This window comes from Hyalella azteca, unplaced genomic scaffold, assembly GCF_000764305.2.
Source record: "Hyalella azteca isolate HAZT.00-mixed unplaced genomic scaffold, Hazt_2.0.2 contig17676, whole genome shotgun sequence".
NCBI lineage: Eukaryota > Metazoa > Arthropoda > Malacostraca > Amphipoda > Hyalellidae > Hyalella > Hyalella azteca.
The window spans coordinates 168,741-179,630 of record NW_025947451.1 but is presented as its reverse complement, the minus strand read 5'-3'; the positions used below and the strand labels follow the sequence as shown (position 1 = coordinate 179,630).

General features: G+C 41.9%; 1 protein-coding gene across 1 annotated transcript in view; it reads left to right on the top strand.

Moving 5' to 3' along the window:
- LOC108676104 (bone morphogenetic protein 2) overlaps positions 1 to 6,228 on the top strand; it is a 7,058-nt gene extending 830 nt beyond the window's left edge. Inside the window, exons 2-3 of the mRNA XM_018164143.2 lie at positions 1,362 to 1,701; positions 3,900 to 6,228. Coding sequence (XP_018019632.1) covers positions 1,362 to 1,701; positions 3,900 to 4,813 — 1,254 coding nt within the window. The 3' untranslated portion in view covers positions 4,814 to 6,228. The remainder of the gene's footprint in view (positions 1 to 1,361; positions 1,702 to 3,899) is intronic.
- Positions 6,229 to 10,890: the final 4,662 nt, after the last annotated feature.

Sequence of the window (10,890 nt, the reverse complement as noted above, 5' to 3'; positions counted from 1 at the left end):
GGGGAAGGGTGAAGGGTTTCCTCAGACACGGGGAAGGGTGAAGGGTTTCCCCAGACACAAGGAAGGGTGAAGGGTTTCCTCAGACACGAGGAAGGGTGAAGGGTTTCCTCAGACACAAGGAAGGGTGAAGGGTTTCCTCAGACACGAGGAAGGGTGAAGGGTTTCCCCAGACACGGGGAAGGGTGAAGGGTTCCCTTAGACACGGGGAAGGGTGAAGGGTTTCCTCAGACACGGGGAAGGGTGAAGGGTTTCCCCAGACACGAGGAAGGGTGAAGGGTTTCCCCAGACACGAGGAAGGGTGAAGGGTTTCCCCAGACACGAGGAAGGGTGAAGGGTTTCCCCAGACAAGAGGAAGGGTGAAGGGTTTCCCCAGACACGAGGAAGGGTGAAGGGTAGCTCGGTGCAGGCGGGGCAGGACAGGCAAATATTTACATTACCTTTTGTGTCGGGCGTCCCTGCCTTCACTTCATGTTCCCTGCCTTCACTTCATGTTCCCTGCCTTCCCTTCATGTTCGCTGCCTTCACTTCATGTTCCCTGCCTTCACTTCATGTTCCCTTCCTTCACTTCATGTTCCCTGCCTTCACATCATGTTCCCTGCCTTCCCTTCATGTTCCCTGCCTTCCTTTCATGTTCCCTGCTTTCCCTTCATGTTCCCTTCCTTCACATCATGTTCCTTGCCTTCCCTTCATGTTCCCTGCTTTCCCTTCATGTTCCCTTCCTTCACATCATGTTCCCTGCCTTCACTTCATGTTCCCTTCCTTTACTTCATGTTCCCTGCCTTCACTTCATGTTCCCTGCCTTCACTTCATGTTCCCTGCCTTCACTTCATGTTCCCTTCCTTCACTTCATGTTCCCTGCCTTCACTTCATGTTCCCTGCCTTCACTTCATGTTCCTTGCCTTCACTTCATGTTCCCTTCCTCCACTTCATGTTCCTTTCCTTCACTTTACGTTTCTTTCACTTCCTTCACTTCATGTTCCCTTCCTCCACTTTATGTTTCCTTCCTTCACTTCATGTTCCCTTCCTTCACTTCATGTTTCCTTCCTTCACTTCATGTTTCCTTCCTTCACTTCATGTTCCCTTCTTTCACTTCATGTTCCTTTCCTTCACTTCCTTCACTTCATGTTCCCTGCCTTCACTTCATGTTCCCTTCCTTCACTTCATGTAGGACACTTGTGGATATCTGCTTAAATAAGAGGCAAAAAATCTCAAATTTCCGTCTTATGTTACTAATCACAAAACGTTCTATTCAGTTAAGTATCGAGTGCCTTAGCCACGAGATTTCACTTCCAATGGTAGTTATAATTTTGTGTATAATGCATTATTCCCCAATCATCACCCGCCCTACACGACCGTTGCAGGTGGGGAGTGTGGGGAACCGTGGCCGGCGAAACCGTAACCTGCTACCTGGAGGCTGGTGTCACCCGCACCTCCTGTTGTGGGTGCTCTGCTGCGTGCTACTCCTTGGGGTGAGTGCCTCAGCGTCGACCACAGATGAGCTGCAGAAAGAGCTACTAAAGTTCCTGGGCATGAGAAAACCTGCCCAGCATGCTGTGCCCACCAGGGTACCGCAGTACATGCACCAGCTGTACAAGGAACAGCAAATATTCAACCACGCTGCCCCTCAAGCGACAGACTTCCACTACAGACATGCTGTACCCCCTGACACCGTCCGCAGCATCGCTAACATCACCGAAATAGGTGAGCCCTACAGTCACTTCTCTCTACTCAGTCTACCCTTTTTTTAGCGCATTTTCTCATTTATGGAAAAAATGCACTATTGTGCTCGTCATGTCCGTCCGTCTGCCTGTCCGTCCGTGACTTCACGTTTTCGTCGACGAGAAAATGCGCTCACTGTCACTCACTGCAGTGAGTACTGAGCTATATTTTTTGACAATCACCCAGTTTTTGAACCCTCATATTAAGCCACTGCATATCATTTTCTGATCGCATTCATACTCCATATTTCAAAACCCAAATATTCAGATTTTCCTCTTCATGCCACTTCGTTATTCCCACACCACATTCTAGAACCTCCTCATCCCATGCCCGACCATTCAAAAATGTCCTACAAAATCCTAATTCTTGCACGATAATTCATAAAAAATATCCTACAAAATCTTAATTTTTGCTCGATACCATTCAAAAATGTCCTACAAAATCCTAATTCTTGCACGATAATTCATAAAAAATATCCTACAAAATCTTAATTCTTGCACGATAATTCCTGAAAATGCGTCCCCTGTAACCCCTTTTTTTCACCCTAATCCAGCCCTCCCTTCAAATCCCCACGCATTTCTATAGTGACCTTCACAGCCCCTACCTCCTCAATCCTCCTTTCATGATCCTAACACTCCCATTTCATGATCCTTTCACTCCCATTTCATGGTCCCTACATCCTGATTCCTCCCCTTCTCATCTGACGGTCGGATATCAACTGTCTTTCCCATAAGAACTTTTTTAGATGAACCTCACCATCAACTTGGAAGCTAAGTTGAACTCGAGCATCTACTTGATCTTGAATACTAAATTCCAACTCGATGTTGAACTTTAAGTAAAACATAAATGAAAAAGATACAAAAGATCTCGAAGTTTAAGCTCGAATGGCGTTTAAGTTCGAAGTTTGAAGAGAGCACGCGAACTTGCCTTATCATTGACAACTTGCGTATCTCCCGCCAAGGTCGTTACGCGGAACCGGATCTCAGCGGATATGAGTACGTCTTCTACGCGGCTAAAAGTGACCTAAAACATGCGAGTTTCTCGTATGTGATAAATATCATGAATTTAAAATCAAAGACAATATCACAAAAATGTATCAATTCTTTAGAAGAGAAAACATTTCGGAGTTCAGCTCCATCGTCAGTTCATAACACAAATTTCAGTTCAGAAGAAGTTCAGTCCTATAATCCAATAAATATCATAGCGTAATGTTAGAAACCCGAACAATATTTTCTGAAATTGAACCACAATATCATAATACCAAAACGTTTCGACTTATTACGCATATCGATTAAAAATTTTTTTAATTTCGGTCTTATACTGGATATATTTACATACTGTATTCAGTTTTCTGTTTCGTATTTTGTACCAAAAGAACTACATATCAATTGTTGCAATAATTGTAGAGGAATCCTTGTACTAGCCACTTTCTCTAGATGGCTGTTGCCTAGCGCAGCCTAGACATCACACTTCTTTTCTAATGGACTATTGCTTAGCAAAGTCTACCTACACATCACACGTCTTTTATAACAGACTATTGCCTAGATAACTGCTATCTTCACGCCTGTCCATCACAGTTCTACCCTCCCCTCACTTCATTCATTTGACTTCAAGCGACTTGCTATAAAATAATGGCCTGCAGAAAACAGGTTATGATTAAAGCTCATTATTAATCTCGCCAAACAATGGTTTACTAGATATCAATTTTAACCAATTAACGTTATTAAGTAAAGCAGTAGTAACCTGGTTTACCATCAGCTGCTTTCTTTCCAGGTTGGGTTAGACTTATTTTCTGTGTTTCAATTAGCTGCATTTTTTTCGATGATTCTTATTACTGCTCATATTTTCAAAGTCTCAATAAGTAGACAAGGTCATAACCTTTGTCAGATTGCATAATTTTACGTTTGCAAGGTTTAACATTCATAAAGTTCATAGATAGTTTAACTTTAACTGCGTTTTCATTTGGATATTTCTCAATTTATAGGTACAGATAAGATTATCGTTCTTTGACCTTTGCTACAGGTATTTAAGTGTTATTTCACCCATTCATTTTCGTAAGCTGCCCTACGTGTAAAACACTTAACTAATAAAGCTGTCGTACGTGTAAAACACTCAACTAATAAAGATGTCGTACGCATATTGAATTAATTCAATGTTCTAACAAGCCTTCGATTGTGCAGAGGACGTGAAGAACGTACGCCCAGGCGTAGGGCGCATACGCATCAAGTTTGCGCTGGATGGTCTGTCGTCCAGCGAGCGTCTACACACCGCCCAGCTGCGGGTCACCCACTCACCCGACGCGGGCGCGGGTGAAGACCTGGGGCACGACCACCCCAACAGCGTCATGGGCAACTTCGTGGACTACGATAAGCACAAGTACAAGAAAGAACAACTTCCCTACATGAATTACATCAGAGTGTACGATGTAGTACGCACCTTAGAGGATGGGGACATCGTGTTGAGGTTGTTGGACACGGTGTTGGTAGACCGAAGGGAGTCAGGGGTGTTGACGTTGGACGTTGGTCCAGCGGTAGAAAGATGGGTACGTAAACCACACATGAATAATGGACTCGTTTTAGAAATGGACCCGTTCAATAAAAACGAATACTCTAGAAGTTCCGATAGTTTTGACAAACTAGAAATGTCTCGTTTGCGTATAAGAAGAGACGCACACACCGACAACAACACCTGGCATGAGGTCAGACCTTCAGTCGTGGTGTTCTCTGATGACGGGAAACCAAAACAGAGGGTAAAGCGCGCCAAACCTACGGCGCCTTACGAAAAGTGCCGAAGACATCCACTCTATGTCGAGTTCAAACTAGTGGACTGGCATGACTGGATTGTTGCGCCTCCAGGATATCAAGCTTTCTTCTGCGACGGCGAATGTTCTTTTCCTTTAAGTGAACACATGAACGCTACAAACCACGCAATTATTCAGACGTTGGTGAACTCCAAGTACCCAGAACGCGTACCCACGGCGTGCTGTATACCCACGGAGCTGTCGCCTATATCCCTGTTGTATGTTGACGAGTTCTCGAATGTAGTTCTTAAGAACTACCAGAATATGGTAGTCGAGGCGTGTGGCTGCCTTTAGTTGGAAGTGGTTCTTTAGAATTGCAGTCGTTAGAAAATCGATTTTATATTTTTAGAAATGTCTTGGGGGTTTGAAAATGTCTTTAGGGATTTCACTTGGCGCTTTTATTAAAAATCGTTGATCTTGTTTTAGCATTACCGTCAATGGATATTATCTTGAACTATTCTCTAGAATCCTTCCGTTTAAAATGATTTCCTGAAGCTGCCGCTCTCCGTTTTAGAGTCCGTATCTCTCTAGGGTTGCAGTGGAACTAACCTATTATTGTGTCCTGCGATTGTCAGGCTACGGTGAAACCAAGTTAATGATTATTGTTGCAAAACAATAATTTCTTTTTTTGTATAAACTAATTTGCTCATAAATCCTTTCCAATTTCGCAAATTTCGTGGTGAGCAGCAGCTTGCTTTGCTTTTTTGCAAAATCATGCGGTGAACGGCAGCAACTTGTGAATATGTGGAGAATTTAAAAAAATTTCATCACATTTCTGCGATTTTGCGGTAACATTTGGGGGGTTATCACGTATGTATGTGTACATGTTGCGCTTGAGAATGTGTACATGTTGCATATGTTCAGGTTTTCAAGTTTACCACATTATTTGTCTTGTCAACGTCGCGGAGTGACAGTCGCTCACTGTATTACAGTCGAACGTCATGTACAGTAGGTTGATGTAGCCCACATTCTATCATGTTAATTTACTTCATATATGCAAGTTACCCTCTATTTTAAAACTAATAAACATCATTTGTAATGTGTTCACGATGACGTGAACTATACTCATATAATGTATGGGTCAACTTGTTCAATTAGTGACATGCTTTTTTACCCACCGCTCGAGCTGAGTGCGTACGCAGCATTTTGTCCGGGTAATCTGGGACAAATGACGCATACAAGTTGAAAAAAGTTTATCGATATTTGGACATAATCTCACACATTTCTCCTACTAGACGCAATAGTGGACTCGTAAAATTCCATCAAGGAAACTTGATGCGTTTTTCGTGCAAAAAATCCCCTACTATCTATATCTTCGTTCGTTCATGAGGATTGACTAACTGTTGTGTAATTCGGAAAAATAAATTTAATGAACATTATTCATGGAGTGGCTGGCCAATTCCGTGTTCATTGAAGGGAAATTTTTGTATATTGGTAGTGTATTTCGTAAGGGTTGGATAGGGGGGGGCATATGAAAAATAGTTCAATATAATTAAAGTGAAATAAAAAGTGATTGTGGCGAGTAAGGGTAATTGTGTGGAGTAAGAAAATTGTGTGGAGTAAGAAAATTGTGTCCAGTAGTAAAAGTAATTGTGTCGAGTAGTAAGGGAAATTGTGTCGAGTAGTAAGGGAAATTGTGTCGAGCAGTAAGGGTAATTGTGTCGAGTAGTAATGGTAATTGTGCCGAGCAGTAAGGGTAATTGTGTCGAGTAGTGCCGTAAGGGTAATTGTGTCAAGTAAGGGTAATTGTGTGACGATCACAAGGCGATGGTTATGTCATTTAGGTGTTCAGAGCGTCTTGTTCCAATGGTCGTAAATGACCTGCGTTGATTGGAGGTCATAAAGTAACTTAGGTCATTAGGGTTCTAGGTTAACGGAGTCGTAAAGAGTAACAAGGCCAATGTGAGGTTATAGGGTAATTTGTAAGTACTTACGATGATTCGGAAGTACTTATGGTGATTCGGAAGTACTTACGGTGATTTGGAAGTACTTACGGTGATTTGGAAGTAATTACGGTCATACTAGGTCATCTGGGTGATTATAGGTAATGATGGTTAATCCTCATGATGGTCATGGTGGTAATCATGGTAACTATAGGTCGATAGGGTAATTAAAGCTGAAGTTATGTCAGCTGGTAGTTATACGTAATAATAAAAGTTAGAAGTCATCTTGGTTACTGTAGGTAATCGAGGTAATTATTGGCTATCACGGTAATTGTCGAGTCGTTTAAATAATTTTAGGTCATTAGGATTGTCATACGTCATTACGGATATTAGAGGCAATGAGGGTAATTATAATCAGGGTAATTACGAGTCACCAGGATAATTAAAGGTTATCAGGGTAATTAGTCGATATGACGGTAAAAATTTGTTGAGTTGTACACATCAGGGTAATTATGTTGGGTTAGGGTAATTATGACGAATCAGGGTAATTATGATGAATCAGGGTAATTACGTATGTCGGGTTAGGGTAATTATGTCGGGTTAGGGATCGTTATCGGTTCATTACCAACCGTTATTTCCGAAAATGCAATTAGTGACGCTAGGTAATCGAAGGTAATTACCGCCAATTAATGACCTAGACGCGAGGCTGTACAGATCTTATTTAAAGTGTACATACTGCTTGTACATAATGTACTTAGTATTACATATTGTACCTATATTTTGATTAAATATCACATTCCTATACCTATACCAGCTTTTTTTTTATCCTCATAATCACTGGGGTTAGGGTCGCTCTGCTACGGAAGCAAGGGCTGCTCAGTCACGGGGAGTGAGGGTCGGTCAGTCGCGGTAGGCGAGGGTCGGTCAGTCACGGGAGACGAGGGTCGGTCAGTCACGGGGACGAGGGTCGGTCAGTCACGGGGACGAGGGTCGGTCAGTCACGGGAGGCGAGGGTAGTCCAATCTCGGGATGAGGGTCGGCCAGTCACGGGGAAGAGGGTCGGTCAGTCACGGGAGGCGAGGGTCGGTCAGTCACTGGAAGCGAGGGTCGGTCTGTCACGGGAGGCGAGGGTCGCTCAGTCACGGGGTCGAGGCCTGCCATTGGTCCAGCCCTCGAGTCACGGGTCAGTGCCCGTCCAGCGGTGGTGCGGTGAGGTGTGTCGGTGTGCTGCGCTCCTCAGACCTTTTTTCGCCGCCTATTCCCACTTCCATTTCAATGTCTGTGGGGCCGTAGACATATCCAGGTCGTAGGGACTGATCCCTTACGATATTTAGGACACGTCCTATTAATATTACGACACTAGGAGCAGTTGGTCGTAAGTTACGACCACAGTGATAACGTTAAGACACTGCGGTCACGCGTCTCATTGATCCGCGTTAACGACAGCGTCACAGTTCGCCTTGGACTTTATAAATAACTTTTATAATCCTATGTTAAATTTACGCTTTTTGCGTTCAAATTAATCATTTTGCCTGACCATATTATTCCTACGTATTCATATTTTTCTGGAGTTCTTGTGAATATTGTCCGTATGAATGAGTCAACTTGACCTATTTTCTACTGGCTGCCTCGTGAGGGCAAAGTTGCGTGAACGCAACTTTGCAAATTTTTTCTCCACGCAAATCGCTCATGATTTCAATCACATATTCAATATTACTTTGACTACTGCCATGCATTTTCGTGAGTATCTTCTGATCGACCATTTAGTATTTGCAAAAAATCGTTTTACTTTCAAGTCTCGAGAATTTCGTCGTTGAAATATATTTTACCAAAGGTTTATGAAAAAACGCAATCGGAAATGAACTTCGTATCCCCATTTCCATAATTGTCCCGATTACCCGCGTGTCCCCATTACCATAACTGTCCCATTACCTGCGTGTTCCCATTACCATAACTGTCCCATTACCTGCAAGTCCCCATTACCATAACTGTCCCATTACCTGCATGTTCCCATTACCATAACTGTCCCATTACCTGCATGTTCCCATTACCATAACTGTCCCATTACCAGCATGTTCCCATTATCCCATTACCATAACTGTCCCATTACCTGCGTGTCCCCATTACCATAACTGTCCCATTACCTGCAAGTCCCCATTACCATAACTGTCCCATTACCTGCGTGTCCCCATTACCATAACTGTCCCATTACCAGCGTGTCCCCATTACCTTAACTGTCCCATTACCTGCTCGTCTCCATTACCATAACTGTCCCATTACCTGCATGTCCCCATTACCATAACTGTCCCATTACCTGCGTGTCCCCATTACCATAACTGTCCCATTACCAGCATGTCCCCATTACCATAACTATCCATTACCGCGTATCCCCATTACCATAACTGTCCCATTACCTGCGTGCTCCCATTACATAACTGTCCCATTACCAGCGTATCTCCATTACCATAACTGTCCCATTACCAGCGTATCTCCATTACCATAACTGTCCCATTACCTGTGTGTCCCCATTACCATAACTGTCCCCATTACCATAACTGTCCCATTACCTGCACGTCCCCATTACCATAACTGTCCCGATTACCATCGTGTCCCCATTACCATAACTGTCCCCATTACCATAACTGTCCCATTACCTGCGTGTCCCCATTACCATAACTGTCCCATTACCTGCGTGTCCCCATTACCATAACTGTCCCGATTACCTTCAATCCACTAGAACTGAATAATGGACTTTAAACGTTCAACAGATGGGAAATTCTAATAAATTTGTTATTTTCATTTAATTGTTGAATTTAGGAAGCATTTGACAATACAGAAGAAGTTCACAGCTGTGATAACTTTGGTAAATCTATAATTGAGTGAACAACTTTTAGAACTCAGCAAGGCAGTGTACAGTACTAAATATCTACGTTAGGGCACAGTTAAATACACTGTTAGGTGAACAGTAGGGCCAACAGTTAGATCAATAGTTAGATCAACAGTTGGCAACAGCTACTCAACATTTGGGCCAACAGTTAGGCCAACAGTTAGATCAACAGTTAGGCCAACAGTTAGATCAACAGTTGGCAACAGTTACGTCAACAGTTGGCAACTGTTACGGCAACAGTTAGGGCAACGGTTAGATCAACAGTTGGCAACAGTTAGGTCAACATCTGGCAACAGTTACGTCAACAGTTGGCAGCAGTTATATCAACAATTGCCACAGTTGGCAACAGTTAGGACAACAGTTGGCAACAGTTACATCAACTGGCCAAAAGTTAGATCAACAGTTGGTAACGGTTTGAAACAATTAGAGCAACAGTTAGGTCAACTGTTGGCAACAGTTAGGGCAACAGTTGACAGCAGTTACGTCAACATCTGGCAACAGTTATACAACAGCTGGCAGCAGTTATATCAACAGTTAGTAAGTTTGCCAAGTGCAGTAAGTGAGCAGTGGATGAGACTGGATCACTGCGAGCTGTCAACCAGGCAGTCACTGCAACCAGCGATGCACCTGCAGTTATGCCAGCCCTGCAGTAACTGCCATTAACAAGCAACTGCCAACTGGCTGCGGTGAGTGTTTTGCTAGAAAATAATTCATATCATCTAGGCATTCATTAATTCAATAATAATCTTATATCTTTTAACCCTCCTGAACTACCTGGTAATTTTTCAGTGCATAGCATACCGTCATTTCTTCGACATAAATTAAATCTTTTAATATGTTCTCTTATACTACTGTAATAAATAATACAATAATATTTACATTATTATACTATATATATAATATAAATATATATATAATGTATACCTCTTATATATACCTTCCGTCTTCTGAAAGACTTAACCAACGATGAATCGAAAAGTGGTGATTGATCATAACGTTACTTCAACAATCTGAATGTTCTAACAATCTCTAATCCTTCTAAATTTATTTAAATTTTTAACTCAATATATAAAACTATCTTAAAAATTGAAAATCAAAGTAACAACTTCCTTCGTAAACTTAGAGACTCCTCCGCCCTCGCTCTTGAAAATTTTATAAATTTAACGTTTTTTATTCATTTTTTTAACATATTAATTGTATGTTATGCCTAAAATTCATAATTCTGATATCACGTCGAAATTTCTATCAGATCAATTTTTACTTGGTAGAAACCCCAGAGTTTTAATAATGATGAATTTTTATTACCCGATTTGAAATATCTTTCAACTAACCACTTAAATGTTGACAATACGTATAAAAATTTTTTGACAGCTTGAAAGATTGCACAGATGTTTAGCAAATGACTATGGCTTCGTTTGATATGAAAAATGTATTCACTAATATTTTACATACAGAAACTATTGGTTTTGTTCAATATTTCCTGTAAGATGTGAATACTCTGGTCATTGTATGAATGAATCTTTTTCACGGGAAGCTTCTGGAATTATTATGTATGAACTTCTATTTAGTATGTATATGCTTGAAATTTTACGAGCAAATAA